The sequence below is a fragment of the Amblyraja radiata genome, chromosome 21 (genome assembly GCF_010909765.2).
Source record: "Amblyraja radiata isolate CabotCenter1 chromosome 21, sAmbRad1.1.pri, whole genome shotgun sequence".
In the NCBI taxonomy this organism is placed as follows: Eukaryota; Metazoa; Chordata; class Chondrichthyes; order Rajiformes; family Rajidae; genus Amblyraja; species Amblyraja radiata.
Genome location: NC_045976.1, coordinates 12,616,917 through 12,644,877, shown reverse-complemented (window position 1 = coordinate 12,644,877; position 27,961 = coordinate 12,616,917). Strand labels below are relative to the sequence as shown.

The window sequence follows — 27,961 nt, the reverse complement described above, 5'->3', positions numbered from 1 at the left end:
CTTGCCCACCAATCCCACCACTGCCAAGCCTCCCCTTCTGCCCTCCCCCCGCCTTGCACAAACACTCCCTATGGCCAATGGCAGGGCGCGGGCGCGGGCACGACGCAGGCCGGCTGCGGGAGCGCGCGTGCTAAATGTGAACGCGCATCGGGGGGAGCGCGCATTGCTGCAGGCGAGAGCGGGGAGAGTGGGCAGAAGCGGAGCTTGCTCCTGGCTGCAAGTCGAAGCAGGTGAGATGCAGCGGCGGATGTTTGCTCCGTTCATAATCTTGTATCTGTGCAAAACCTGTTGCACCAATGTGGATATAAGCATCAATGCAAAGAGGGCAACCCATGGGGAGTTTTATATTTATTGCAGGAGATGTTATATTGATGAACTTGCACAATTATTAACTTTACTCACTGAGTTGCTGATCAGTTACCACAGTGCTGAACTAGGAGCAAACTTCAGATTCACACCTAAACTGTGGACAAAGATTTAATGACGGCTTTATTTGTAGAGGTTCATCAATGTAATTCTTTGGAATAGTTATAAAACTTTTCCCAAGAAGTTCTCAGTTACACGGGCCAATGTAAGCGTGAGATCTTTGGTGGAACATTTTTAGCTAAGTTTGTTTTCTTTTAAACAGCATCAAGTATCGACTGTTACTGGGATATGGAATGGGTTTAATGGGAGGAAAGTTCTGAAAGGTTGGGATTCAGCGACTACCATCAAAACCTGGGTATCATTTATCTCAAGGAGGAATGACGGAATGTGTCTCCGGGGACAGCAGGCACAGCTGAACTAAACACACTGGGGTTTCTTCCCATTGTTTTCCAAAGAAGGACATCTCATCGGTGTCGGGGTCTGTGAACTCTGCCCCACTTCCCCCACCGCTCCCGATGTTCCTTGTATTGTATCCACCTCCTGAAGCTGGCATAATTCAGAAAGTCCACCATCCCTGCCTGTAACATGACGTGCCTGCCTTTAACACTGTTAGCATGTCTCTTTTAGCCAAAGCAAGTATAATTCTAGAGATGTGACAATGCCCTGCACAGAATTATCTGAAGTTAGATCAATGTTCTTTATCGTTGTCTGATGCAAAGTTTGAAGGAGATGTGTGGGGCAAGTGTTTTTTTTTTTTTTTGCACAGGTGGGTGCCTGGAACGTGCTGGCACGGGTGATGAAGGCTGATACGATAGTGGCGTTTAAGAGGCTTTTCATCAGCACATGGATATGCAGGGAATGGAGGATATAGATCATGTGCAGACAGAGGAGATTACCCAGTAATCTCCCAGATTAGAGGGTAGTTTAATTTGGAATAGTTCTGAAACACATAGAATCGAGGAACTGCAGATGCTGGTGAATGCACAAAAAGACACAAAGTGCTGGAGTAATTCAGCGGGTCGGGCAGCATCTCTGGCGAGCATGGATAGTTGACGGATCTTGACTCGAAACATCGCCCAATCCATGTTCTCCAGAGATGCTGCCTATCCTCCTACTGAGTTCCTCCAGCACTTTGTATCTTTTTGTTTTTTAAACTTGGCATCATGTTCAGCACAGACACTGTGGGCCGAAGGGGCTGTTCCCGTGCCGTACACTTCCATGTTCTATGTTGTACATTCTTCAATCAGTAAGGGGCGAATGGTAAATGCCTTGAATAGATTAAAAGAAAGCGAGCATTGTTTCTCTGTGTGGTTTTGTTTTTTCCTTTGGTTTGGGAAGTTGGCAAGACACAGATAGCACTTTAAATAATACTCATTCTTCAACAGACCTTTCTGTTTTCAGTGTGTAGTTTAAGATATTTTCTTCTTGCAACGTGCCAAAGATGACAAGTTGTTCGTTCCCAGAGTACGTGCTCAGTGCCTGAACGGCGGGATAATAGTTACAAGCCTGAGGGACAGTTTAAACATTCTTCTCACTGTATTTTGACTTTTGAGATCCTTTACATGCCTCCGTGTGAACTCTGACTTCAGAAGATTGGCAAACAAACATGACAAGACGTTTGCTTGGACTATCAGCCTGATTTATGAGTGAAGTGAAACCTCCAAACATCCTGAACCTTCTACACATCAAATTAACTTTGCAGGGGGCCACATTGTATTAGCAAACTGTGAGCCATTGCCAGGGGGGGGGAGGGGTTGATATCAAATGCTGCTCAGTCCACAGGCTTCTCAGAGGCATCTATTGATTAGTAACCACCAGGGAGAGACCTTCAGCTTTGGAGAGCAGTGCAGGTAAACAAAGAGAGTGGCACATCACAACTTCCATCCAGAGGGGCCGTGGGTCTGTCCTCAGCAATGGACCGCACACCTGGCCCATAAAACGGGGGCACTTCAAGTAGGGTCACTTCATCCATATCCTTCAACTGAAGAAGGATTCCAACCCAAAATGTTGTCTGACCATTCCCTCCACAGTTGCTGCCTGACCTGCTGAGTTCTTCCAGCACTTTGTAGTCTGCTCTTTTTAAACTTTCCCTCGCTGATCTCAAAGCTATGAACTCTAGTCTAGGACCCACACCAACTTGGCCACGCTCTTATATTACTCCTGCCACTGGGAAGAAAGTACAAGAGCTTGAAAACAGGAGCAATATTCTTCCCAATAACTATCAGGCTATTGAGTACAACGAACACCAACCGAGCTCCGAAATATGAACTGTCCTGGTTGCACTTGGGACGCAAAGCTCATTTGCATTAAATAGTGTTTTTTATGGTTTAATAACTGCGAAAAAACGTATACTTAAATTCTGGAAAAAGATAACAGTCCCCACAGTGAAGATGTGGATCACAGAAATGACCGAGACACTACATCTAGAAAAAATAAGGCTTGTATTGTCTGACAAACCAGATCAATTTTCCAAAATATGGTCTCCTTTCATTGAATTTCTTCAACGACATAATGGTTGAACACAAATTCAAAACCGACGCTAGGGTCAGGTGAGCGGACGTAGGGAAGGGTAGTGGGATGTATCTCCGCTTTTTTCACTACTTCGTTAGTTCAGGGGTTTTTATTTTTTCTCTTTCGTGTCTTTTTCGAAATTCTTTTCTTTTTTCTTTTCTTCTTCCTTTCCCTTTTCTTTTTCCTTTTTTTCTTTTTTCCGATTTAGTTATTAGTTTATAAAATGTTAAAAGTGAAGCTGTATGAAAATTGTATAACTGTTGTGTCGATTACTTTCTCCTTGTACAATTGCTTCTAATAAAATAAATATTTAAAAAATATAGTGTTTTTTAAAAAAGTATTGAACTTTTTTGTTTGATTATTATATTATCTCTCTGTGTTTACAGGTCTGCTGCAAGTAAGAATGTTATTGTTCTGTTTTAGGACCTATGACTGTAAAACACTCTCTTAACTCTTTGACATTTGACATTTTCAAAAGTCAGTCCTTGACATCTCCACCCTAGGTGAAAGGTTCTGACTGTCTACCATATCTATGCCTGGCATACTTGCATGCCTGTGATGTTCTGAGCTATTTTTTTGGAGAAACCACCTTAAAAAGTCGTTTCACATTTTACCTTTGTTAGATACATAACCGATTGTACCATCATGGCGGATACAGAGGAGCTCTTAGAAGAGATGCAGTAAGTAATATGAATGATAATATGTATTGTCATATTACAGTCAAATTGAAAGAGCAATTGTTTTATTTTATTGATGATTTATTTTGCTTTTTTCTCTTTTGCGAACAGGGAGAAGGAGGAAGGTAAGGCACTATTTCTGACCATTTTACACATTTTCTTTCTTTCGCCTTATTTTCTGGAGAGCAAACATCTACCTAAATATTGCTACTTTGTAAAATTGCCCTTGGTGTGGGGAGTGGATGAGAGTGGGATAACATAGAACTAGAGTGAACGGGTGATCGATGGGTGGTGCGCACTCGGTGCGCAGCAGGGCCTGCATTCTTGTTGTATCTCCTTCTTCTCCACATACAAGATTAGAAGTTGTTCAACCTGAGCTGAACTCACTTCTCGGCATCTGCACAATGGTGTCTGTCTTGCCCTCCTTATGGCTGTATCTCCAAAACTAAACCAAACTAACGTTGAGAGAAATATTTACCTACATAGCTTGTTCAACGTAGTTTCCAGTACATCTGTGGTGAAATGCGAAAGTGGATGTAAAAATGGGATTAAACAGAAATTTGGTAAATAAATTCTGCAGCATCTCCTAGATGCTAATATTTGGAATGGCGAGGATAGGAATTCTTCCTGAGTTTTGACTGTTGCATAACTAACTGGATTATTTAAAATGTTTGTATTAGTAGAAGAAATAGCAGAAGAGGAAGAAGAAGCTGCTGAGGATGAAGCCATGCTGGAAGAAGGTAACATTATTATCTACATTGTCAATGAAGCCGCTCTGTGTATGTTCTACTCTGAGTTAACTTCATCCCATCGAGCATGACGTTTACATCTCCGGCACACAATGATGCCCTCCAGTTTGCAAAGAAGTGCCCCCTCCCCCCAAATGTCACATATCCACCTTCTCCAAAGATGCTGCCTGACCTGCTGAGTTACTCCAGCACTTTGTGTAAACCAGCATCTGCAGTCACTCGTGTGGTGGGTATTTGGAATGAGCTGCCAGAGATGGTGGTTGAAGCAAGTAATACAACAGTATTAAAAAGATAATTAGACAGGTACATGGATACGAAAGGCTTAGAGGGATATGGGCAAATACAAGCAAATGGGGCATCTTGTTCAGTCTGTTTCCGTGCTCTGTGACTGTCTGAATATCTACCTTTCTAAACCAAAACAGATGGAGGAAAGAATCGTGCATGTCATTTGGCTGCTTCACTGGTCAGACAAATGAGGTTTTGGCACTGAAAAATGTTCTGCTCAACCACACAGTTTTGTGTCGGATGAGGCCATAAAAATGTAAGGCTGATTTTCTACTTGTCATCTACGCTGTTGGAGCCTTCTTGCCTTTCTTGCCCACTGGAAAATCGCAAAATGTAACTGTGTAGAATGGACCTGCAGATGCTGGTTTATACCGGAGATAGACACAAAGTGCTGGAGTAACTCATTGGGTCAGGCAGCATCTCAAGAGAAAAAGGATGGGAGACGTTTCGGGTCGGGACCCTTCTTCATCCCATATACTCAATCCCTACCACCATGGATAAGGACTTCCATAACCTCCCAGTCACACTCTATCCTTCTCTGGCACATATAGCATGGTGTGCAGGTGAATATTTGGAATATTTTAGTTTAGTTTATTGTCACGTGTACCGAGGTACAGTGAAAAACCTTTGTTGTGTGCTAACCAGTCAGCGGAAAGACTATGCATGATTACACTCATGCCATCCACAGTGTACAGATACAGGATAAAGGGAATAATGTGAATAACAGTTCGTGCAAGATGAAGTCTGATCAAAGATAGTCCAAAGGTCTCCAGTGACCACCTTCGTGGTCATGAGGAGGTCATTCAAGATCTCTCTCTCTCTCTCCAACAGTGGAAGTATCAACACCAGTGCAGCTGCAGCAGCTCAAGTGGGCAATTAGGGATGGACAATAAATGCTGACGCTGACACCGATGACCCCACCGCAAATTATTAACAAATAGGCAATCAAGTTGCAATTAGTAACAGAGGAGATTTACTAGAATGTTGCCTGGGTTTCAGCAACTAAGTTACAGAGAAAGGTTGAACAAGTTAGGGCTTTATTCTTTGGAGCGCAGAAGGTTAAGGGGGGACTTGATAGAGGTTTTTAAAATGATGAGAGGGATAGACAGAGTTGACGTGGAAAAGCTTTTCCCACTGAGAGTAGGGAAGATTCAAACAAGGGGACATGACTTGAGAATTAAGGGACTGAAGTTTAGGGGTAACATGAGGGGGAACTTCTTTACTCAGAGAGTGGTAGCTGTGTGGAATGAGCTTCCAGTGAAGGTGGTGGAGGCAGGTTCGTTTTTATCATTTAAAAATAAATTGGATAGTTATATGGATGGGAAAGGAATGGAGGGTTATGGTCTGAGCGCAGGTATATGGGACTAGGGGAGATTATGTGTTCGGCACGGACTAGAGGGGTCGAGATGGCCTGTTTCCGTGCTGTAAATTGTTATATGTTATATGTTATAGGGCATTATAGACCAGTTAGCCTGACATCGATGGTGGGAAAGATGCTGGAGTCAATTATAAAAGATAAAATAGCGGTAACAGGATCAGTCCGAGTCAGCATGAATTTACGAAGGGGAAATCATGCTTGACTAATCTTCGGGAATTTTTTGAGGATGTAACTAGGAAAATGGACAAGGGAGAGCCAGAGGATGCAGTGTACCTGGACTTTCAGAAAGCATTTGATAAGGTCCCACATAGGAGATTAGTGGGCAAAATTAGGGCACATGGTATTGGGGGTAGAGTGCTGACATGGATAGAAAATTGGTTGGCAGACAGAAAACAATGAGTAGGGAATAACGAGTTCCTTTCAGAATGGCAGGCAGTGTGCTGGGACCACAGCTATTTACAATATACATCAATGATTTAGATGAAGGGATTCAAAGTAACATTAGCAAATTTGCAGATGACACAAAGCTGGGTGGCAGTGTGAATTGTGAGGAGGATGCTATGAGAATGCAGGGTGATTTGGACAGGCTGGGTGAGTGGGAAGATGCATGGCAGATGCAATTTAATGTGGATGCATTTGAGGTTATCCACTTTGGTAGCAAAATCAGGAAGGCAGATTACTAATCTAAATGGTGTCAAGTTGGGAAAAGGGGAAGTACAATGGGATCTGGGGTCCTTGTTCATCAGTCAATGAAAGTAAGCATGCAGGTACAGCTAATTTGAGGTAGGACATTCTTGCTATTGTGGGAGTACAGCGTAGGTTTGCAAGGTTAATTCCCAGGATGGCGGGACTGTCATATGCTGAGAGAATGGAGCGGCTGGGCTTGTATACTCTGGAGTTTAGAAGGATGAGAGGGTATCTTATTGAAACGTATAAGATTATTAAGGGTTTGGACACGCTAGAGGCAGGAAACATGTTCCTGATGTTTGGGGAGTCCAGAACCAGGGGGCTACAGTTTAAGAATAAGGGGTAAGCCATTTAGAACGGAAACGAGGTAACACTTTTTCTCCCAGAGAGTTGTGAGTCTGTGAAATTCTCTGCCTCAGAGGGCGGTGGAGGCCGGTTCTCTGGATACTTTCAAGAGAGAGCTAGATAAGGCTCTTAAAGATAGCAGAGTCAGGGGATATGGGGAGAAGGCAGGAATGGGGTATTGATTGGGGACGATCAGCCATGATCACATTGAATGGTGGTGCTGGCTCGAAGTGCCAAATGGCCTACTCCTGCACCTATTGTCTATAGTAAGACATAAGAAACTGCAGATGCTGGAATCTTGAGCAAAGCACAAAGTGCTGCAAGAACTCAATCAATCTGACATGTTTCCTGAAAAGACACAAGCATAAATTCAGGGATTTAAAGTGGATGGCACAGTGGTACAGCGGGTAGAGCCGCTGGCTCACAGCGCCAGTGACCGGGGTTTGATCCTGGCCTCGGGTGCTGTCTGTGTGGAGTTTGTACATTCCCCCTATGCACTTGGGTTTCCTTCGTGTGCTCCAGTCTCCTCCCTCATCTGAAGGATGTGCGGGTTTGTAGGTTGCTTGGCCCTCTGTAAATTGCCCTTGGTCTTGGTGGGCCAAAGGACCTGTTTCAATGCTGTACCTTTTAATTCAATTTAATTTGAACTCCCTCCACTGATGCTGCCTGACCCACTGAGTTCCTCCAACACTTTGTGTATTATCGAGCTGTTATTAGCTTTCAGTTTACCTGACGTTTAACTCAACTCTTTTTATTCTCAATCTTCATCCAACATGCAGACCTTCCCCAAGGTACATAGTTTGTTCGTTTGCACTTTCCAGCATGGTGTGTTCTAACCTTTACCCGTCATCCACCAAAATGCTTTATTGCTTTAGTGATTCCCTGTGTCGTGGGACCCATGATAGCAGCCCAGCCCTGTAGATGCCAACAGAAGTGCAACAACAGTCCCCATCACCAGATATTTTAATTGAATAAATAAATATAATTACAGGCAGTTCTGCTGTAACACAATAGTCATGTTCCTAAGAAACCTTGTGTTACAGAAAACCATGTTATTATGCCAATTGTTGTCAATGGGGGCAAGGGAGGGATAAGCGGCTAGAGAGTTTCAGACCCGCAATAACAGTTATTTTCCCTGCAGAATATTCATAAGGAAATGTACTTTCAATGGCAACACGTTTATTTTTGTTAGAAATCTGTATGTTACGTTGATTAACAGAGTGTCACTGCACTAATGTCAATAAAAGTGATAACTTACCAGTTTCAATGGCCTTCCCTGGTTGAAGTAAAAGCTGAATTTTTAAGAGGCAATGGTAACTGATTACTGTAGAGAAGTAACATGGAAACAGTTTTCCCCTAAACTGTTTGAATCTAAGACAGATTTTTTTCCTGCTTGTCAATTTCCATAGTAACATGTAAGTGTTTCTCTAGTTCCTGATTCAAATTGCACCAGAACTATTTCAGCTTATGTAATGCAAATAATGTTCATTCATGTTATGGAAACGCCTGTTAGAGCAGAACTGCCTCAATCGGATTCCCTGCAGAAATATGATTAAGGAAGTGTAAGGGGGGGGGGAGGATCAGGGCTACAGTGATGGAGTGTTGATACAAATCCATTCTCGGTTTAGACTGAGAATGCACATGTGTTGCCAATTTGTTTCTTATCTGAAATTATCAATAAAGTTATAATTATCACCAATGGTATATTATTTTAATTATCAATATTAATTTAGACCGTGTAGTAACATATTTGCTGTGTCTAATTTTAAATAATATTCGCATTCTAAATTAAGTTTGCCTTTAAATTCTATTCTAAACTAAAATTAATTCTAAACTTGGATATGCTGTGATGAAAAGTTTAATTTATTCGATGAGAAGTAGGTATATTCATTTTTAGGAAAGGGCAAGTTCCTAAAATTTATTGTCCAAGTGTCGTGTCCTTAAGTGAAAGGCTTTCTAGTGCTTGTTAATTGGAATGAAGCTAAGAGTCAGAGTTTACTAATTCATTGTAGAATCTGAACCCAGACCCCAGCCTAACTGCCTGGCTACTGCATATTTCATGTTCATGTAATCGGAGCAGAATTAGGCCATTTGGCCCATTGAGTCTACTTCGCCATTCAATCATGGCTGTTCTATCTTTCCCTCTCAACCCCATTCTCCTGTCTTCTCCCCATAACTCTTGACACCCGCACTAATCAAGAATCTACCTATGCCTTAAAAATACCCAGTGACATGGCCTCCACAGCCGTCTGTGGCAATGAATTCCACAGATTCTCCCCCCCTCTTACCAAAGAAATTCCTCCTCATCTCCTTTCTTAAGGTATGTCCTTCATTTATCTCGTTACTTCACTACTGTCTTTCAACCATTGTTGACCAGAAACGTCGCCCATCCATGTTCTCCAGAGATGATGCCTGGCCCACTCAGTTACTCCAGCACTTTGTGTTCTTCATGGCAAAGAAAACACCCATTTCTTTATCTTCTAAATCTTCCGTTGAGCTAAAGCATCTCACCGACAGCTGATTTACCAATATGTCTTGCCTGGGAATACTGGTTATAGTTCGATGTTTTTGTTACCACTTCCCATCTAACTGTGTTTTCTCTCTTTCAGCAGAAGAAACTGAAGAAGGTATTGTCATTTTTTATATTATCAGCTAGAAACATTTGAGAAAAATGCTTAATCGCATGGAGAGAGTCAAAGGAATTTTGTTAAGTGAAATCAAAGCTCTATTTTAGATTGGATGCCAGACAAAAAATGAGAATGTCTTGCAATCTAAAAATGCAGTATTAGAAACATAGAAAATAGGTGCAGGAGTAGGCCATTCGGCCCTTCGAGCCTGCACTGCCATTCAATATGATCATGGCTGATCATCCAACTCAGTATCCTGTACCTGCCTTCTCTCCATACCCCCTGATCCCTTTAGCCACAAGGGCCACATCTAACTCCCTCTTAAATATAGCCAATGAACTGGCCTCAACTACCTTCTGCGGGAGAGAATTCCACAGATTCACCACTCTCCGTGTGAAAAAAGTTTTCCTCATCTCGGTCCTAAAAGATTTCCCCCTTATCCTTAAACTGTGACCCCTTGTTCTGGACTTCCCCAACATCGGGAACAATCTTCCTGCATCTAGCCTGTCTAACCCCTTAAGAATTTTGTAAGTTTCTATAAGATCCCCCCTCAATCTTCTAAATTCTAGCGAGTACAAACCGAGTCTATCCAGTCTTTCTTCATATGAAAGTCCTGACATCCCAGGAATCAGTCTGGTGAACCTTCTCTGTACTCCCTCTATGGCAAGAATGTCTTTCCTCAGATTAGGAGACCAAAACTGTACGCAATACTCCAGGTGTGGTCTCACCAAGACCCTGTACAACTGCAGTAGAACCTCCCTGCTCCTATACTCAAATCCTTTTGCTATGAATGCTAACATACCATTCGCCTTCTTCACTGCCTGCTGCACCTGCATGCCTACTTTAATGACTGGTGTACCATGACACCCAGGTCTCGTTGCATCTCCCCCTTTCCTAATCGGCCACCATTCAGATAATAATCTACTTTCCTGTTTTTGCCACCAAAGTGGATAACCTCACATTTATCCACATTATACTGCATCTGCCATGCATTTGCCCACTCACCCAGCCTATCCAAGTCACCTTGCAGCCTCCTAGCATCCTCCTCACAGCTAACACTGCCCCCCAGCTTCGTGTCATCCGCAAACTTGGAGATGTTGCATTCAATTCCCTCGTCCAAATCATTAATATATATCGTAAATAGCTGGGGTCCCAGAACTGAGCCTTGCGGTACCCCACTAGTCACTGCCTGCCATTGTGAAAAGGACCCGTTTACTCCTGCTCTTTGCTTCCTGTCTGCCAGCCAGTTCTCTATCCACATAAATACTGAACCCCCAATACCGTGTGCTTTAAGTTTGTATACTAATCTCTTATGTGGGACCTTGTCGAAAGCCTTCTGAAAGTCCAGATATAACACATCCACTGGTTCTCCCTTATCCACTCTACTAGTTACATCCTCGAAAAATTCTATAAGATTCGTCAGACATGATTTACCCTTCATAAATCCATGCTGACTTTGTCCAATGATTTCACCACTTTCCAAATGTGCTGCTATCCCATCTTTAATAACTGATTCTAGCAGTTTCCCCACTATCGACGTTAGACTAACTGGTCTGTAATTCCCCGTTTTCTCTCTCCCTCCCTTATTAAGTTTCAGCTTGTGAGTTAGATGGTTTGAAAGATACCAGGTTAGAATGCATAACGGATTGGTTGGCTATGTATACTGTTGAAAGTTTACGAGCAAAAGACAGTTTTTACAATCAATATACAATCAGTTTTATTCGTCACATTGCACATAAAGTGCAAGTGAAATGAATTTGTCAGCAGCGGTACAATGATAAAGAACACACAAAAACACACTAAAAATTTAACACAAACATCCACCACAGCATTCATCACTGTGGTGGAAGGCACAAAATGTGGCCAGTCCTCCTCCATATCCCCCCGTGGTCTCCCTTTGCTGTCTGCCTAGTCTGAAGAAGAGCCCTGATCTGAAGCATCATCTATCCATGTTCTCCAGAGATGCTGCCTGACCAGCTGAGTTCCTCAGGCACTTTGTGTTTTTTCTTTGTAAATCAGGATCTGCAGTTCCTTGTACCTACCATAACTATATAGCATTGACCTCTTCCTTAAGAGGTCGGCCTGCAGTTATACCTCTTGGTAAAGTGGTGCAGTTCTTGCGCTAGTTCTCGATTAGTAAGTGCTTCAGGGGTTATGGGGAGAAGGCAGAAGAATCTGGTTGAGAAGTGTCAAGGACTTTAAGGTGAGAGGGACAAAGTATAAAGGGGATGTATGGGACATGTTTTTTACACAGTGGGTAGTGGATGCCTGAAATGTATTGCCAGGGTGGTGATGGAGCCAGATACTTTAGTGGCATTTTAGAGGCTTTTAGATAGGCACATGGATATGCAGGAAATTAAGGGATATGGATCACATGCAGGAAGAGGAGATTAGTTTGTATTGGCATCACGTTTGGTGTGGGCTGAAGGACCTGTTCCTGTGCCATACTGCTCAATGTAGACACAAGGAACCCAGATGCTGGTTTACAAAACAAAACACAAAAAGTGCTGGAGTAACTTAGCGGCCTGTTCCTATGCTGAACTGTTCTATAAGAAGATACAAAGTGCTGGAGTAACTCAGCGGGTTAGGCAGCATTCTGGAGAACATGGATAGGTGACATTTCAGTTCAAGTCTGAAGAAGGGTCCCGACTTGAAACGTCACCTTTCCATGATCTCCAGAGATGCTGCCTGACCTGTTGAGTTACTCCAGCATTCTGCATCTTTCTCTGATAATCCAGCATCTGCAGTTCCTTACTATTACTGTTCTATGCACCTTCCCTGGGAATGTTTGCAGCCACCAATTCGCTAGAATGAGTGAAGAAAGAAGGATATGTGTTGTTGCACATTGTGAGAGTTGATACAATTGCTGTTGTTTAATCATGCTGTCTAATTGGAATCCAACAAAAATGAATTGCTAGGTCGTTGAAGGCTTAATTTTAAGGAGGAGAGAGAGGTGTTCCCCTTTGCTCCTTTATTAACAAACACCCTGCACAATTCCGCCAGCACTGCTATGGAATTCAACCAGCATCAGTCGTACCATCCCCACACAGGCAGCTGAAGTGCGAGTACATTCCTCAGCAGCTGCACTGCAGTGCTAACTCCAATCCATCAGGAACGCCAGTCTTATCCCTTAATCCCAGATAATTTTTAAACTAATTTCAATTTCTCAAATTTCATGGTGGGATTTGAACTCTTGTTCCCTGGGTTCTTTATAGAGACCTCTGGATTACTTATCCACCACTCGCATTAACTTTGAACAATTGCCCTTTAGTCTCACTGAGCTCACGGCCTGCTTCGGCAACTCGAACCCCCAGGAACGAAGGCGAATGCAAAAAGTGGTGGACGCTGCCCAGTCCATCACGGATACTGACCGCCCCACCATAGAAGCGATCTACGAGAGTCACTGTCTCGAAGGCAGCCCGTAATCATCAGAGACCCACATCATCCTGGCCACACTCTCATTTCATTCCTGCTATCAGGAAGAAGGTACAGGAGCCTGAAAACTGTACCATCCAGATTCTGGACCAGCTTCTTCCATACAACATCAGGCTATTAAACACTACAATCTCCAACTAGGCACCAAACTATATAGACTGGCGGACATTATTTTTGACTTTGCGCTAATATTTACTTATTTGTCTTTTTAATATTTTGAATGATTTGTTGTTGTTCATAATGGGTTTTGCAGAATACTATGTTTACATATCTGATGTGCTGCTGAAAGTAAGAATTTCAATGTTCTGTTTCGGGGCATATGACAATAGAAACACATGTGACTAATCAGTATTTGGTGAGGTAATGTCGCTTACCACTGATTCCACATGGATTTGTAAATTCTGATTTATCCAAAGTTAAATATTGTTTGAGAGAGAATCTTGTATTACGTGGCAATACATAAGTTATGTCCATGTTTTATTCTGTTGCAGAAGAGGCCAAGCCTAAACCAAAGTAAGTTATAACTTTAAACACTTGTAAAACTCGTGAAGTTTTTGGAATATATTTGAGCCCTACAGCATAGAAACCTGGTGGCACAGTGGGTAGAGCTACTGTCTCATAGACCTGGGTTTGATTTTGGATGCTGTCTGTGTAGAGTTTGCACGTTCTCTCTGTGACTGCGTGGGTTTCGTCCGGGTGCTCCGGTTTCCTCCCACATCCCAAAGAGGTACGGATTTGTAGGTTAATTGGCCCTCTGTAAATTGCCCCTTGGTGTATGGGAAGTGGATGAGGAAGTGGGATAACATAGAACTAGTGTGAACGGGTGATTGATGGTCTCTGTGGACTTGATGGGCCGAAGGGTTTGTTTCCATATCGTACGATTCAAAGACGAATAATAACAGTATTGTTTCTTGGTTATAAACCAAGTTACATTTTGTATTCAGTCCATGGCATCTTTTCTGTTTGTTTCTCTAAGTTACCTGGTGTGTGAAGTGTACAAGAAATTATTATACTTGTTTTGTGCCTCAAATATTTCTGTGAAAATAAATATATGATTGAATAACTGGGAATAATGCTAATATATTGGACAAATGAACGTGATTTTGCAGTTTCATGAGGATAAATTGGTTGCAAGGTAATCTCAGCCGCCATTAAACTGGTGTAAATAAAGGACCCAAGCTGCATTCAAAAACAATAATGAACAAACTGGGATCTTTCACGTTAAAACTGTGTTCCATTTGCTCTAGAGATCTATGTTTAAACAGGCAAGTTTCTGCTGCGATGTGAGCCTTTGTATTCGTGTTAATACCAAACATTTTTATGTACAATGCTCTTTATTTCCTTAATCTGTTCCTTCAATATTTGCATCATTTAGTTTTCTCGAGACCCCAGCCTTTACAGGATAAATCAAATTGGCAATTATAGTATTATCCACATGGTAGATACACCAGATAGAAAGTAATCTGTGTTTTTTGCTGTGCCAGGGTGTCCCAAAAGCTTTCTAGCCAATGAAATACTTCACAATGTGCAGTGTTTAAGGAAGAACTGCAGATGCTGGAAAAATCGAAGGTAGACAAAAATGCTGGAGAAACTCAGCGGGTGAGGCAGCATCTATGGAACGAAGGAATGAGTGACGTTTCGGGTCGAGACCCTTCTTCAGATAATTTACAATGTGCAATCACAGTTTGGTTTAGTTTAGAAACACAATGTTGAATCTGGCCCTTTGGCCCATCGAGTCCGTGCCGACCAGCATTAGTTCTATCCTGCACACTAGGCTTTGGAATGTGGGAGGAAACTGGAACAAACGGAGAAAACCTATACGGTCACGGGGAGAGCGTACAAACTCCATATAGACAGCACCATAGTCAGGATCGAGCCTGGGACTCTGGTGCTGCAAAGCAAGAGAAGTGGGAGGCATTTTGTACATAGTAAGATCCCATAATCAGTGACCTGTGGCGATGAGATAATTGGTTAATTGGGGATGGTGATTTTACAAAGGAGATGCAAAGAACTGCAGATGTTGGTTTCCAAAGAAAAGACACAAAGTGTTGGAGTAACTCAGTGGATCAGGCAGCATGGCAGTGCGGGCCAGGAGTGAGCTGGGGAACCAGAATGAATCACAGAGGAGAAGTAGCGAGAGAGGCTCTTGCAGAAATCCTGACAGAGAGAGAACTTCTTCAAAGTAGACATACCTTGAGGAGATGTCCTAGTGAGATGTAGGCACAGGAGCTGAGAATGCTGGTTTACAATAAAATAAACACAAAGTGTGGAAGAGGGGTCCTGACCAAAAACGTCACCTATCCCTGTTCTCCCGAGATGCTGCCTGACCCCCTGAGTTACTCCAGCACTTTGTGTTTTGTTTGTGACTTTGCATATCTTATACCACATTGCAATTTTATAAACTAGCTATATTGTTAAACCGGAAATTCGTAAACGGAAATGAAATTAATCTTTCTCCCCCTCCCTCCTAGATTATTTGTGCCAACTCTCGCTCCCAAAATGCCCGATGGTGAAAAGGTTGACTTTGATGCAAGTATACTTGTTCTCTCTGCTCTGTACTTACTGCAATACCACTCATCACCGTACAACCTTCATACCATTGTAATTATCCTTCTATAGGTTGACGACTTTGGGCCCAAACTGTGTCTGGGATTCTACCATGTTTAGTTTAGAGATACAACATGGAAATGGGACCTTTGGCCCACTGAGTCCACACCAACCATCGATCTCTCGTTCACAGTAGTTCTATGTTATCCCGCTTTCTCATCCATTCCCTACACATCAGGGGCAATTTACAGAGGGACAATTAACTTACAAACCCGCACATCTTTGGTAATGAAAGCGGAGCACCCAGAGGAAACCCACGCGGTCACGGGGAGAACGTGCAAACTCCACACACAGACAGCACTGGAGGTCAGGATCGAACCCGGGTCTCTGGCGCTGTGAGGCAGCGGCTCTACCAGTTGTACCACTGTGCCGCCCTTAACACTATCATGGTAGATCCTTAACCAGTACATCGTTTGTTAATCATATCTCATTACACAAGACCAAATCCGAAGTAGCTTGTTCTTGGTTAGATTTTCTAACGTACTGCTTTGGAGAAACAATCCCGGAGTAAGGAGTCTCCACTTGCACCCTTGCATTTGATGAGTCCAATCAACGTGCAAATTAAAATCTTCCATGATAATTGCAGTTCATTCTTGCATGCTTTTCAATATTTCCCCATTCCCCCTTCATGTCTATTCCACATAGCAAAGGGATGGAGTTATATTCATAGAGCGTGGAAACGGGCCCTTTGGCCCAACTTGCCCACACTGGCCAACATGTCTCATCGACACTGGTCCCACCAGCCTGCGTTTGGCCCATACCCCTCGAAACTCCATACAGACAACACCCGTAGTCGGGATCGAACCCGGATCTCTGGTGCTATAAGGGGCCACTGTGCTACTCTTCAATCATTATTGGTTCCTTCTCGCCTGCAGGACATTCAGAGGAAGCGTATGGAAAAGGATCTTGTGGAACTTCAAGCTCTCATTGAGTCTCATTTCGAGAGGAGGAAGAAAGAGGAAGAGGAGCTTATCGCTTTAAAAGACAGAATTGTACGTTTCGGACGACCGATCTATCGTAAACATAACATCAAATAATGCCACTTATTGCAAGTGGCGCATGTTTAAATCTAAGTGTTAGTAACTGCTATCTGTGGTCAAAATATTAGACCCTTGCATAAAATGACAATTTTACAATCTTTGTGCGATCCACAAAGGTCGCAACATTGATCTTGTGCAAGGATCTGAATCGGCCTCACCTGTATCCACCTATCACTCGCCAGGCTTTGTCCTGCCCCCGCCTCTCTTTTGCAGCTTTCTTCCCCCAACTCTGAGAATGAATCAGACCTATCATTTAGGTTTGCACAAACACCACTCTGGTAATAACCTCACTCTGTTTGAAGAATATTGTGTGCAAATTATTAACCAAGATGTCCGGGATAAATTGTCTGTCCACTTTCAAAATAGAGCCATGGAAATCTTTATCCCTACCAGCCGGAACAGTCTAGAATATGTCTACAGCATGGAGTAAGACCCTTCGGCCCACTGAGTCCACACCGACCATCGTTCACCGGTTCAATGTTGCCCCTCTATCTCTTCCACTCTCATACACACAAGGGGCAGTTTACACTGGGCCAATTAACCTACAAACCTGCACGTCTTTGGGATGTGGGAGGAAACCGGAGCACCCGGAGGAAACCCACGTGGTCACAGGGAGAAGGTGCAATGTTCTTTTGTGACATTTTCCAAATAAAAATATCTTTTCAGGAAAAGCGCAGAGCAGAAAGGTCGGAACAACAGCGGATCCGGGCAGAGAAGGAGAAGGATCGTTTGCACCGAGCGGCTGTAAGTCATCGGAATCTCGGAGCAGATCGGTCTGGGACTGGGTCAGCGGCCAAGTAGAGACTATGAAGCACCTGTTAGATGACCATGGGGTGTTGGGAGGGGAGAGAGCCAGTATCCATCTAGGCTTTGGGCACACAAGGAACTGCAGATGCAGAGCTGGATGAATTCAACAGGCCAGTCAGCATCTCTGGGGGAAGAAATGGACAGATAACATTTCGGGTCGGGACCCTTCAGACCTATGGGAAGGAGAAACCTGGAACAGCAAGGTGGGGGTGGGACAAAGCCTGGCAAATGATAGGTGGATACAGGTGAGGGGGTGATTGGCAGAGGGGTGGAGTAAGTGACAAGGGCTAGAGGTGAAAGGAAGACAAAGGGGTGTCAATGTTCATACCGCTGGGGTGTAAGCTACCCAAGCTAAATATGAGGTTCTGTTCCTCCAATTTGCACTGGGCCTCACTCTGACAATGGAGGAGGCCCAGGACAGAAAGGTCAGATTGTGAAAGGGAGGGGGAGTTAAAGTGTTGAGCAACTGGGAGATCAGGTAGGTTTAGGCGGACTGAGCGAAGGTATTCAGCAAAACGACACCACGATGGATGTTGTCCTGCTAATCCATCAATAAACGACACATTCAAACACTCGCTGTTGGCCCTCGAGAGCAATGCAGTGAAAGTTTTTTGATTTGAGCAAATTGAAAAGCAATTTAGTTTTACTCGACTCCTCGGCATGTTTTAATCTACCCTCGTTAGGAGGAAAAGACAAGAAAAGAAGAGGAACTTCGAAAGAAGGTGGAAGAGGATTTCAAGAAGAAGAAGGTTCTGTCCAATATGTCACTGCACTATGGAAGCTTCCTGCATAAGGTACGGAGTATTACACCTTAGCCCTTGAATATACTTGCTGTAACATACAGTTCAATGGTTCCTTTAAGGTACAGTGAGATTCTTTTTTTGCATACGGATCAATAAGATTATTGCCGTACATAAGTACAATCCCTGGCTCAGCACATAATGCATAGAAACAGCCCGCTGAGTGTATATGTAGGAATCGCCAGGTTTTGACACCATTTCCCAGTCCCAGCTGCAACCATAAAATCCCGTTACAGCCATCGTCTCCAACTGGTCGTCCCGCGAGCTGTCGACCCCTCACTTTGCCCTGCCATCTTCAGCCTTTGTAACCTTTGTGCCCTGGGGGCACCTCCCACAGCCGACCTTGAAGGTGCGGAAGGCAAGACCACCCCCCTCCCCCCCACCCCAGTTTTTCTAATCGGCCCCTTCCTCTCGCGCCCGGCGTGGACTCCCTCCACTCCCTCCCCGGTTCCCAGTCTTCGGGGGCGAGCAGGGGCCGGGCTCGGTGACTTCCCCCTCCCAGCTCCACGGTGGTCAAGCCAGCCTGCTGTCGTGGTACAGCCGGGACTGGGATACAATGTGTAAAATAGCTGGTAGTATTGTAGACACGGGGGAAGACATTAATTTAGTTACGTCAAAGAGAAGGACTTGGTTTCCTTGAGTTGTTAATGGGAATGATTTAAAGCCGCCATTGGTATAATGGGCCAACGCGGATCCCATTTACTGAGCCAGATTTTGCTGTCCGACAGACTGAGAGCCGTAAAGGTGGCAAGAAGCAAACGGAGAGAGAAAAGAAGAAAAAGATTTTGGCGGACAGGCGCAAACCTCTCAACACCGAGAATCTCGGCGAAGAAAAACTCAAGTAAGAACTGGCAAATAACAGCTATACTCATTTGTAAAATTAGCTGGAGTCTAAAAACAAGGCTAGTTTACAGAAAAGGATGCATAGTGCTGGAATAACTCAACAGGTCAGACAGCATTGGTGGAGGACGTGGATAGGCGACGTTTCGGGTCAGGACTCTTCTTCAGAAAAAATAGCTCCTCTGGTGAAGTTTTTGTAGCTTAGTGCTTGTGTTAATAGGATCCATAGAACTGCCAGCCACTTTGGCACTGCCACTGAATGCCTGATGATTAGTTTAGTTTGCTTGTCGAGCTATTCCTTGGGTTTGGGCTGACAGATCTGTACAGTGATGCTTAGGGGTAACTGAAAGGAGTAGAATCTATACAAGAATGCAAGGTGAATGGAAGAATAAATAGGCAAAATGTGAGGAGGAGAGGGTGAATGTGGGAATAGGAGGAATGTTGGTGGGAATAGGAGGCATGTGAGCAGTATTGTGGGAATGTGGGAGCAAATAGGATGAATACACTGACAGATAGGGAGAATGCGAGGACAGAGATGGTGAGCACAGGGACAGATAGGGAGATTGCAGGAATAGATATGCCAGAGGCCTCTTTAGTCAGAGGGTGGTGAATCTGTGGAATTCTTTGCCACCTACAGCTGTGAGGCCAAGCACTGGGTACTTTTTAAAGCCGAGATCGATAGGTTATTGATTAGTAAGGGCGTCAGAGGTTATGGGGAGAAGGCATGGGAATGGGATGGAGAGGGAAAGATAGATCAGCCATGATTGAATGGTAGACTCAGTAAAGGTTAGGATAGGACAAAGGCCAGAGATGGGAAAAAAGACAAAAGGGTGAGATGAGAGAAGAGTCATAAAATGTGGTCAGAGGAAGGGATATAGGTCAAAGGTGACGGGGGGGAAAGGGGAGTGAGTTGTTGTTGCTTCATTCCCTAAAACTGGAGAATTCAATGTTCATACCATTGGGCTGGTAGCTACCCAAGCTGAATATGAGGTGCTGTTCCTCCAACTTGCATGTGGCCTCACTCTGGCAATGGGGGAGGCCCAGGACAGAAAGGCCAAAGTGGGAATGTCCTTTAATTTAGAGATGTACGCAGAAACAGACCCAGCGAGTCGGCACTGACCAACGATCATCCCGCACACTAACATTATCTTACACACGAGGGACAATTTACAATTTTTTACTGAAGCCAATCAACCCACAAACCTGCATGTCTTTGAAGCGTGGGAGGAAACCAGAGCACCAGGGAAAACGCACCCGCTCACAGGGGGAACGTACAAACCCCGTACAGACAGCACCCATAGTCGGGATGGAACCCGGGTCTCTGGCGCTGTAAGCTGTGCCACCGTGCTGCCAGGGGTCTTTAAGGGGCTGGGTGATTTGCAACATTCGTAATCAACGGGGTGAAATATTTGCAACTACGTTTTGTGGAATTGGTGTGCTGGCAAACGCGCGTCCAATCATCCAAATGAGAATAAACTTTTCTGAACTTTGAAACTTCCTGTCTACATTCCGTCGCTTTAGGGAGAAGGCAAGTGAGCTGGCAGAATGGTTGCAACAACTTGAGGGGGAGAAGTTCGATCTCAGTGAGAATCTGAAGAGGCAGAAATATGAAGTATGTGGATTCTTTGCGTTTTTGTTCATAAACCTGTGCTAAATACAATCCGTCAGAATGGTCGCTTTCTGTGCACTAGCAATGTATGTTCTGCAATGGAAAATTTCCCTGTCATCATTGGTAAATGATTTGTTCTTTTGAGGATTCAACAAAGGCAAATGTCTCTTTGTAGCTTTTATTTCAGTTTAGATACAAGGCATGGAACGGATCCTTCGGCCCACACAGTTAACCCGTTCACACTAGCTCAATGTTATCAATGTTATTGATTAGTACGGGTGTCGGGGATTATGGGGAGAAGGCAGGGAGAGATAGATCAGCCATGATGGAATGGCGGAGTAGACTTGATGGGCCGAAGCCTAATTCTTCTCCTATCACTTATGATCTTATAATCTTATGATCCCACTCCCTATTTTACGGGGCTATTTTACAGAGGCCAAATTAACCTACAAACCCACACGTCTTTGGGATGTGGGTGGAAACTGGAGTCCCCTGAAAAAGCCCACATTGTCAGAGGGAGAACATGCAAACTCCACACAGAACCCAGGTCTCTGGCGCTGTGAGGCAGCAGCTCTACCAGCTGTGCCACCAACGTGACTCCATTTTCCATCTTGTAGGGTCAACCGAGTTTAATTGTCATATGTACCGACACCAATGCAATGGAATTCTTGCCGTTTGCACCTTATCGACCATAAACTCAATACCAAACAGATAGTATATAATAATTATTGATAAAATAAATGAATAACCATAATAACAGTTAACTGGAAGAATGCAAAAACCATAATGCAACCAAAATCACGGTCCATAGAAGATAATTAGTCGGTGAGGTTAGTGTTGTGCCGTGTGCAAGAGCCTGATGGTTACATAGAAACATAGAAAATAGGTGCAGGAGTAGGCCATTCGGCCCTTCGAGCCTGCACCGCCATTCAATATGATCATGGCTGATCATCCAACTCAGTATCCTGTACCTGCCTTCTCTCCATACCCCCTGATCCCTTTAGCCACAAGGGCCACATCTAACTCCCTCTTAAATATAGCCAATGAACTGGCCTCAACTACCTTCTGCGGCAGAGAATTCCACAGATTCACCACTCTGTGTGAAAAAAGTTTTCCTCATCTCGGTCCTAAAAGATTTCCCCTTTATCCTTAAACTGTGACCCCTTGTTCTGTTGGGAAGAAACTGCTTTCAAGATACAGCGTGGAAATAGGCCCTTCGTCCCACTGTGACCAGCGATCACCCCGTACACTAGCACTATCCAACACAAGAAGAACAATTTATAATTTTGCAGAGGCTAATTAACCTACAAACCTGTACTACTTTGGAGTGTGGAAGGAAACCGGAGAACCTGGAGAAAACCCACACACGGTCACAGGGAGAACGTGCAAACTCCATAGAGACAGCAGTCTCAGTCAGGATCGACCCTGGGTCTCTGGTGCGGCAAGGTAGCAACTCTCCTGCTGCGCCCAAGTTGCTCTTGAAGCTGGAAAGCACAGTTTCTTCACTCGGATTCAGATTTCAGATTCAATCTCTATTGTCATTGTGCAGTGTACAGTACAGAGACAACGAAATGCAGTTAGCATCTCCCTAGAAGAGCGAACATAGAATATGAGCAATAAATATATATACGTACATACAGTAGTAGTAGTGCAATTTTTCTGGGGGAAGGAGTGTCCGGGGGGGGGGGGGGGGGGGGGGGGTGACTGGCAATCACCAAGGTGCAGAGTTAAGTAATGTAACAGCCGCAGGGAAGAAGCTGTTCCTGGACCTGCTGGTCCGGCAACGGAGAGACCTGTAGCGCCTCCCGGATGGGAGGAGGGTAAACAGTCTGTGACTGGGGTGAGAGCAGTCCTTGGCGATGCTGAGCACCATTCGCAGACATCGCTTGCTTTGGACAGACTCAATGGATGGGAGTGAGGAACCAGTGATGCGTTGGGCAATTTTCACCACCCTCTGCAGTGCTTTCCGGTCGGAGACAGAGCAGTTGCCATACCATACTGTGATACAGTTGGTAAGGATGCTCTCGATGGTGCAGCGGTAGAAGTTCACGATGATGGTAGTGGGGGAATACTTTAAATTGTGCCTGCATTTAGGAGTTATATTGGAAACAAAGCATTGTCACACTGAAGTATCCAAGTTGCAGTTTCCCAATGCATTCCAGTCACTCCCTACAGTCTGAATCACCAGATCAGAGTACTGGAGATGACACACAATCTCACTGCATGTTCTTTCTTCCAGATCAGCCTTCTGCAGATCCGAGTTCAGGAGCAAATGGGGAAATTGTAAGTATGAACAACTTCCTGTTTGCCTTTTATAATTTTACATACTTCTATCAGGTCCCTCCTGCATAACAAAGCAATTCAGCAATTGATCCACAAAATATTATTTGGTATAATAGTGTAATAAAACATGTCGCCAGGTACATGGAGAGAAAGATTTAGAAAGGATATATGGGCCAAATGTGGGAAGGTGGGACCAGTGTAGATGAGGCATCTCGGTTGGCATGGTTGTGTTTGGGCATGTGATGAATGAATCTATGACACCAATGGTTGTTCATTTGAGAAAGATAAAAGGTGCTGTTTTTCAGTAAATGTTATACTGGGCACCTTCGGATGTGAATTGAGTCAGCATTATATTTATCATGTGGAGGAGGAACTGCAGATGCAGGTTTAAACCAACTATAGACGCAAGACGCTGGAGTAAGTCGACGGGACGGGCAGCATCTCTGGAGAATGAGAATAGGTGACGTGTCTCTACTTTCCCTTCCCCCTGAAACTCGACCTGAAGAAAAGTCTCGACACGAAACGTCACCTATTCCTTTTCCCCAGAGATGTCACCTGACCCGCTGGGTTACTCCAGCTTTTTGTGTCTATTATATTGATCATGTTTGTCATAAAATGAGAACTTCACGAGCACCGTTTTTCTTTGCTAACCGCAGCAGTACGAAGGGAACTCGTGGCAAAGCCAAGGTAGGCGGCCGCTGGAAATAATCGGTGACCGGAACAGAACGGGATCTGCATCTTGTGATGTCCCCCCGAACGCAAGGACGGACTTCCAAACACCAATAAATGACTTTTCTATGTTAACAATTAAATGAACAATGGTTTCTCTGCATTATTGCAAACAGCATTTCATCTCTTGGTGTCAAAGTCAAAAGATTTCAAAATGCACATTTTTGCTGATGTCGATTTTAAATTTGTAAGACTGCGCATTAAAACAAGCCATTATGAGCAAAATTACATAGTTGAGACACAAGGAACTGCAGATGTTGCCATCCTGAGCAAAATACAAAGTGCTGAGGAACTCAGCGGGTCAGGCAGCATCTGTGGAGGGAATGGACAGACGAAGTTTCAGGACGGGACCCTTCTTTTGAAGTCTGTAGATGAGTCCTGATCCAGAAACATCAGCTGTCCATTCCCTCCACAGATGCTGTCTGAACCACTGAGTTGCTCCAGTGCTTTGTGCTTTGCCCAGGATTCCAGTTTAGTTTATTATCATTATTGCCACATGCACTGAGGTCCAGTGAAAACCTTTTTTTGTGGACTTTTGTGCGTGCTATCCATCAGCGGAGTCCAGAACCAGGGGCCACAGTCTTAGAATAAAGGGGAGGTCATTTAAGACTGAGATGAGAAAAAACTTTTTCACCCAGAGAGTTGTGAATTTGTGGAATTCCCTGCCACAGAGGACAGTGGAGGCCAAATCACTGGATGGATTTAAGAGAGAGTTAGATAGAGCTCTAGGGGCTAGTGGAGTCAAGGGATATGGGGAGAAGGCAGGCACGGGTTATTGATAGGGGATGATCAGCCATGATCACAATGAATGGCGGTGCTGGCTGGAAGGGCCGAATGGCCTCCTACTGCTCCTATTTTCTATGTTTTTATGAAAGATTACACATGATTATAATCAAGCCGTCTACAGTGTACAGATGCAGGATAAAGTGAATGTACTTGCCAGACGGATAGTGCAGTGAATATTGAACAGATGGATCCCTGGAACAGTTATATTGGTGTGAGAGAGATGGTCATCCAGGTCTGTATTCACTAGACTTTAGAAGAATGAGAAGGAATCTGATTGAAAATTATGACTTGCTGATAGGACTGGGTGGCGCAGCGGTAGAGCTGCGGCCTTACAGCGCCAGAGACCCGGGTATCCGGGTTCGATCCCGACTATGAGTGTTGTATGTATGGAGTTTGCACGTTCTCCCCGTGACACTGGGTTTTCTCCGGGTGCTCCGGTTTCCTCCCACATTCCAAAGACCTGTGGGTTTGTAGGTTAATTGGCTTCGGTAACAATGTTTTAATTGTCCCTAGTATGTAGGATAGTGCTAGTGTGTGTTTGGATCGCTGGTCGATGCATGCACAGTGGGCTGAAGGGCCTGATCCTGCCCCGTTTCTCTAAACTAAACAGGCCAGATGGGGGGAGATGTGCAATCTAATTGATCGTGACCCCAAGGCAAGGTCCGTGTGCTCACTGTTGCTCGGGGTCATTGGTCCCATGGTAGTTAGGTAATCTTCCAGTGGCTCAGTACTGAGCCAGAGTGTCACAACCAAAGATCCTATAGCGGAGCAAGATAGACCACTCCTTCTAAATGCAATGGGCTGACGTGTAGTACGCAACGGAGCGGAACGTGGACCTTTTTTTCATCCATTTCAGTAACCCGACCCGACCCGATTCGCGGTGTAATCAGCGTTGCGGGGGAACAGTTTGTGTTAATAAATTATAATTCTGAAAATGAGGAGAAGATTTTTCCCTAATAACTTCTATTTTTACGAGGATGTTTCCGTAACCGGCTTCCGTCTCCTCACTAGTATCCTATGGGATCTTTGGTGCGGAGACGGAAGCCGGTTACGGAAATGGGGCCGAAAATTACCCATGAATCTGCCCATGACCGTACTATGTCTTTTTCGTTGAGTGATCTATCTTGCTCGCTATAGGATCTTTGGTCACAACATTGGAAGTCCAGTCACTCGCACTGACAGAAGCTGGTGAACTCTGCCGAATGACAAACCACCACGCCATCCTCGACATCTCTTCTTGCTTTCTTTTTCACAGATTTCTCTCATTTTCCCCTTGGTTCTACCTAATAAGGTCATAAGACATAGGAGCAGAATTAGGCCATTCAGCCCATAGAGTCTACTCCACCATTCAATTACGGCTGATCTATTATGTAGGAAGGAACTACAGATGCTGGTTTACACTGAAGATAGACACAAAATGCTGCCCTAACTCGACGGGTCAGGCAACATCTCTGGAGAAAAGGAATAGGTGACGTTGCTGGATGGAACACCTCTATTTTTCCCTCAACCACATTTTCCTGCTTTCTCCCTGTAATCTTTGACACCCTTATTATTCAAGAACATCAATTTCTGCTTTAAAAATACCCAATGATCTAGCTAAAGAAATTCCTCCTCATCTCCATTATCAAGGTACATCCTTTTATTCTGAGACAGTGGCCTCTGGTGCTGGACACTCCCACTGCTTGACATGTCCTCCTTGATTATAATTATATTGTTGTCACAGTACTATATTTGTTTAAAAAATACCAGAATTTGGCTCTGGAAGTGAGTAAATGCAATCACTCTGGGAATAGTCACTGACTTACTTACTTAGACTTAGTTCCTCCCACACTGAGTGCATTGGGCAGCAAACTTTCGCCATTTTGTTTGGTTATGTGCAACGTCTTCCACCCTCGATAGGCTTGCTTCCCGGGCTTCCGTATCCTTCTGGAATGTTCACCTCCATGTGAGTTTTGGTCGGCCTCTTTTCCTTCCGTCAGCTCGCCATGTCATTGCTATCTTAAGTGCACATTCTGGTGACATTCGGAGTACATGTCCGGCAGTGACTAGTGGGGTACCGCAAGGCTCAGTGCTGGGACCCCAGCTATTTACAATATATATTAATGATCTGGATGAGGGAATTGAAGGCAATATCTCCAAGTTTGTGGATGACACTAAGCTGGGGGGCAGTGTTAGCTGTGAGGAGGATACTAGGAGACTGCAAGGTGACTTGGATAGGCTGGGTGAGTGGGCAAATGTTTGGCAGATGCAGTATAATGTGGATAAATGCGAGGTTATCCATTTTGGTGGCAAAAACAGGAAAGCAGACTATTATCTAAATGGTGGCCGACTAGGAAAAGGGGAGATGCAGCGAGACCTGGGTGTCATGGTACACCAGTCATTGAAAGTAGGCATGCAGGTGCAGCAGGCAGTGAAGAAAGCGAATGGTATGTTAGCTTTCATAGCAAAAGGATTTGAGTATAGGAGCAGGGAGGTTCTACTGCAGTTGTACAGGGTCTTGGTGAGACCACACCTGGAGTATTGCGTACAGTTTTGGTCTCCATATCTGAGGAAGGGCATTATTGCCATAGAGGGAGTGCAGAGAAGGTTCACCAGACTGATTCCTGGGATGTCAGGACTGTCTTATGAAGAAAGACTGGATAGACTTGGTTTATACTCTCTAGAATTTAGGAGATTGAGAGGGGATCTTATAGAAACTTATAAAATTCTTAAGGGGTTGGACAGGCTAGATGCAGGAAGATTGCTCCCGATGTTGGAGAAGTCCAGGACAAGGGGTCACAGCTTAAGGATAAGGGGGAAATTCTTTAAAACCGAGATGAGAAGAACTTTTTTCACACAGAGAGTGGTGAATCTCTGGAACTCTCTGCCACAGAGGGTAGTCGAGGCCAGTTCATTGGCTATATTTAGGAGGGAGTTAGATGTGGCCCTTGTGGCTAAAGGGATCAGAGGGTATGGAGAGAAGGCAGGTACAGGATACTGAGTTGGATGATCAGCCATGATCATATTGAATGGCGGTGCAGGCTCGAAGGGCCGAATGGCCTACTCCTGCACCTAATTTCTATGTTTCTATGTTTCTATGTCCTGCAGATTTCATCCTGCGTACCTCTGTGTCCTGGCTGAGAGGCTTTGTTGCAGTTTCCCGGTAGATCTCCTCGTTTGTGATGTGGTCTCTGTAGCTAGTCTTCAGGATCTTCCTCAAGCAGCGTTGTTGGAATGCGTCCAATTTCTTTTTCATCTTCACATTGATTTTCCACGTGGCATAGAGGGCTGTAGGGAGGACTACGGACTGGAAGAGCTAGACTTTTAGCATCTTGGATATCCGGCCACGACTCCATATTGGCTGCATTCGTCTGAAGACTGATGCAGCTTTACCAATTCGGGAGTTAATGTCGATCTCTAC

General features: G+C 44.3%; 1 protein-coding gene across 11 annotated transcripts; it reads left to right on the top strand.

The window, feature by feature from the left end:
* LOC116985117 (troponin T, cardiac muscle isoforms-like) lies at positions 1-23,850 on the top strand. 11 transcript variants are annotated; one of them, XM_033039576.1, is made up of 15 exons: positions 1-230; positions 3,501-3,557; positions 3,666-3,679; positions 4,238-4,294; positions 7,778-7,789; positions 9,608-9,625; positions 13,552-13,573; positions 15,532-15,589; positions 16,543-16,659; positions 17,374-17,451; positions 18,198-18,308; positions 19,043-19,155; positions 20,676-20,766; positions 23,003-23,046; positions 23,703-23,850. In XM_033039576.1, the coding sequence occupies exons 2-15, from the start codon at positions 3,523-3,525 to the stop codon at positions 23,752-23,754; spliced, it is 822 nt and encodes a 273-aa protein (XP_032895467.1). In that variant the 5' UTR covers positions 1-230; positions 3,501-3,522; the 3' UTR covers positions 23,755-23,850. The 11 variants fall into 11 exon arrangements, with proteins under 11 accessions (XP_032895467.1, XP_032895468.1, XP_032895466.1 ...); XM_033039577.1 differs by having other exon boundaries at positions 4,235-4,294; positions 9,611-9,625; XM_033039575.1 differs by having other exon boundaries at positions 4,235-4,294.
* Positions 23,851-27,961: the final 4,111 nt, after the last annotated feature.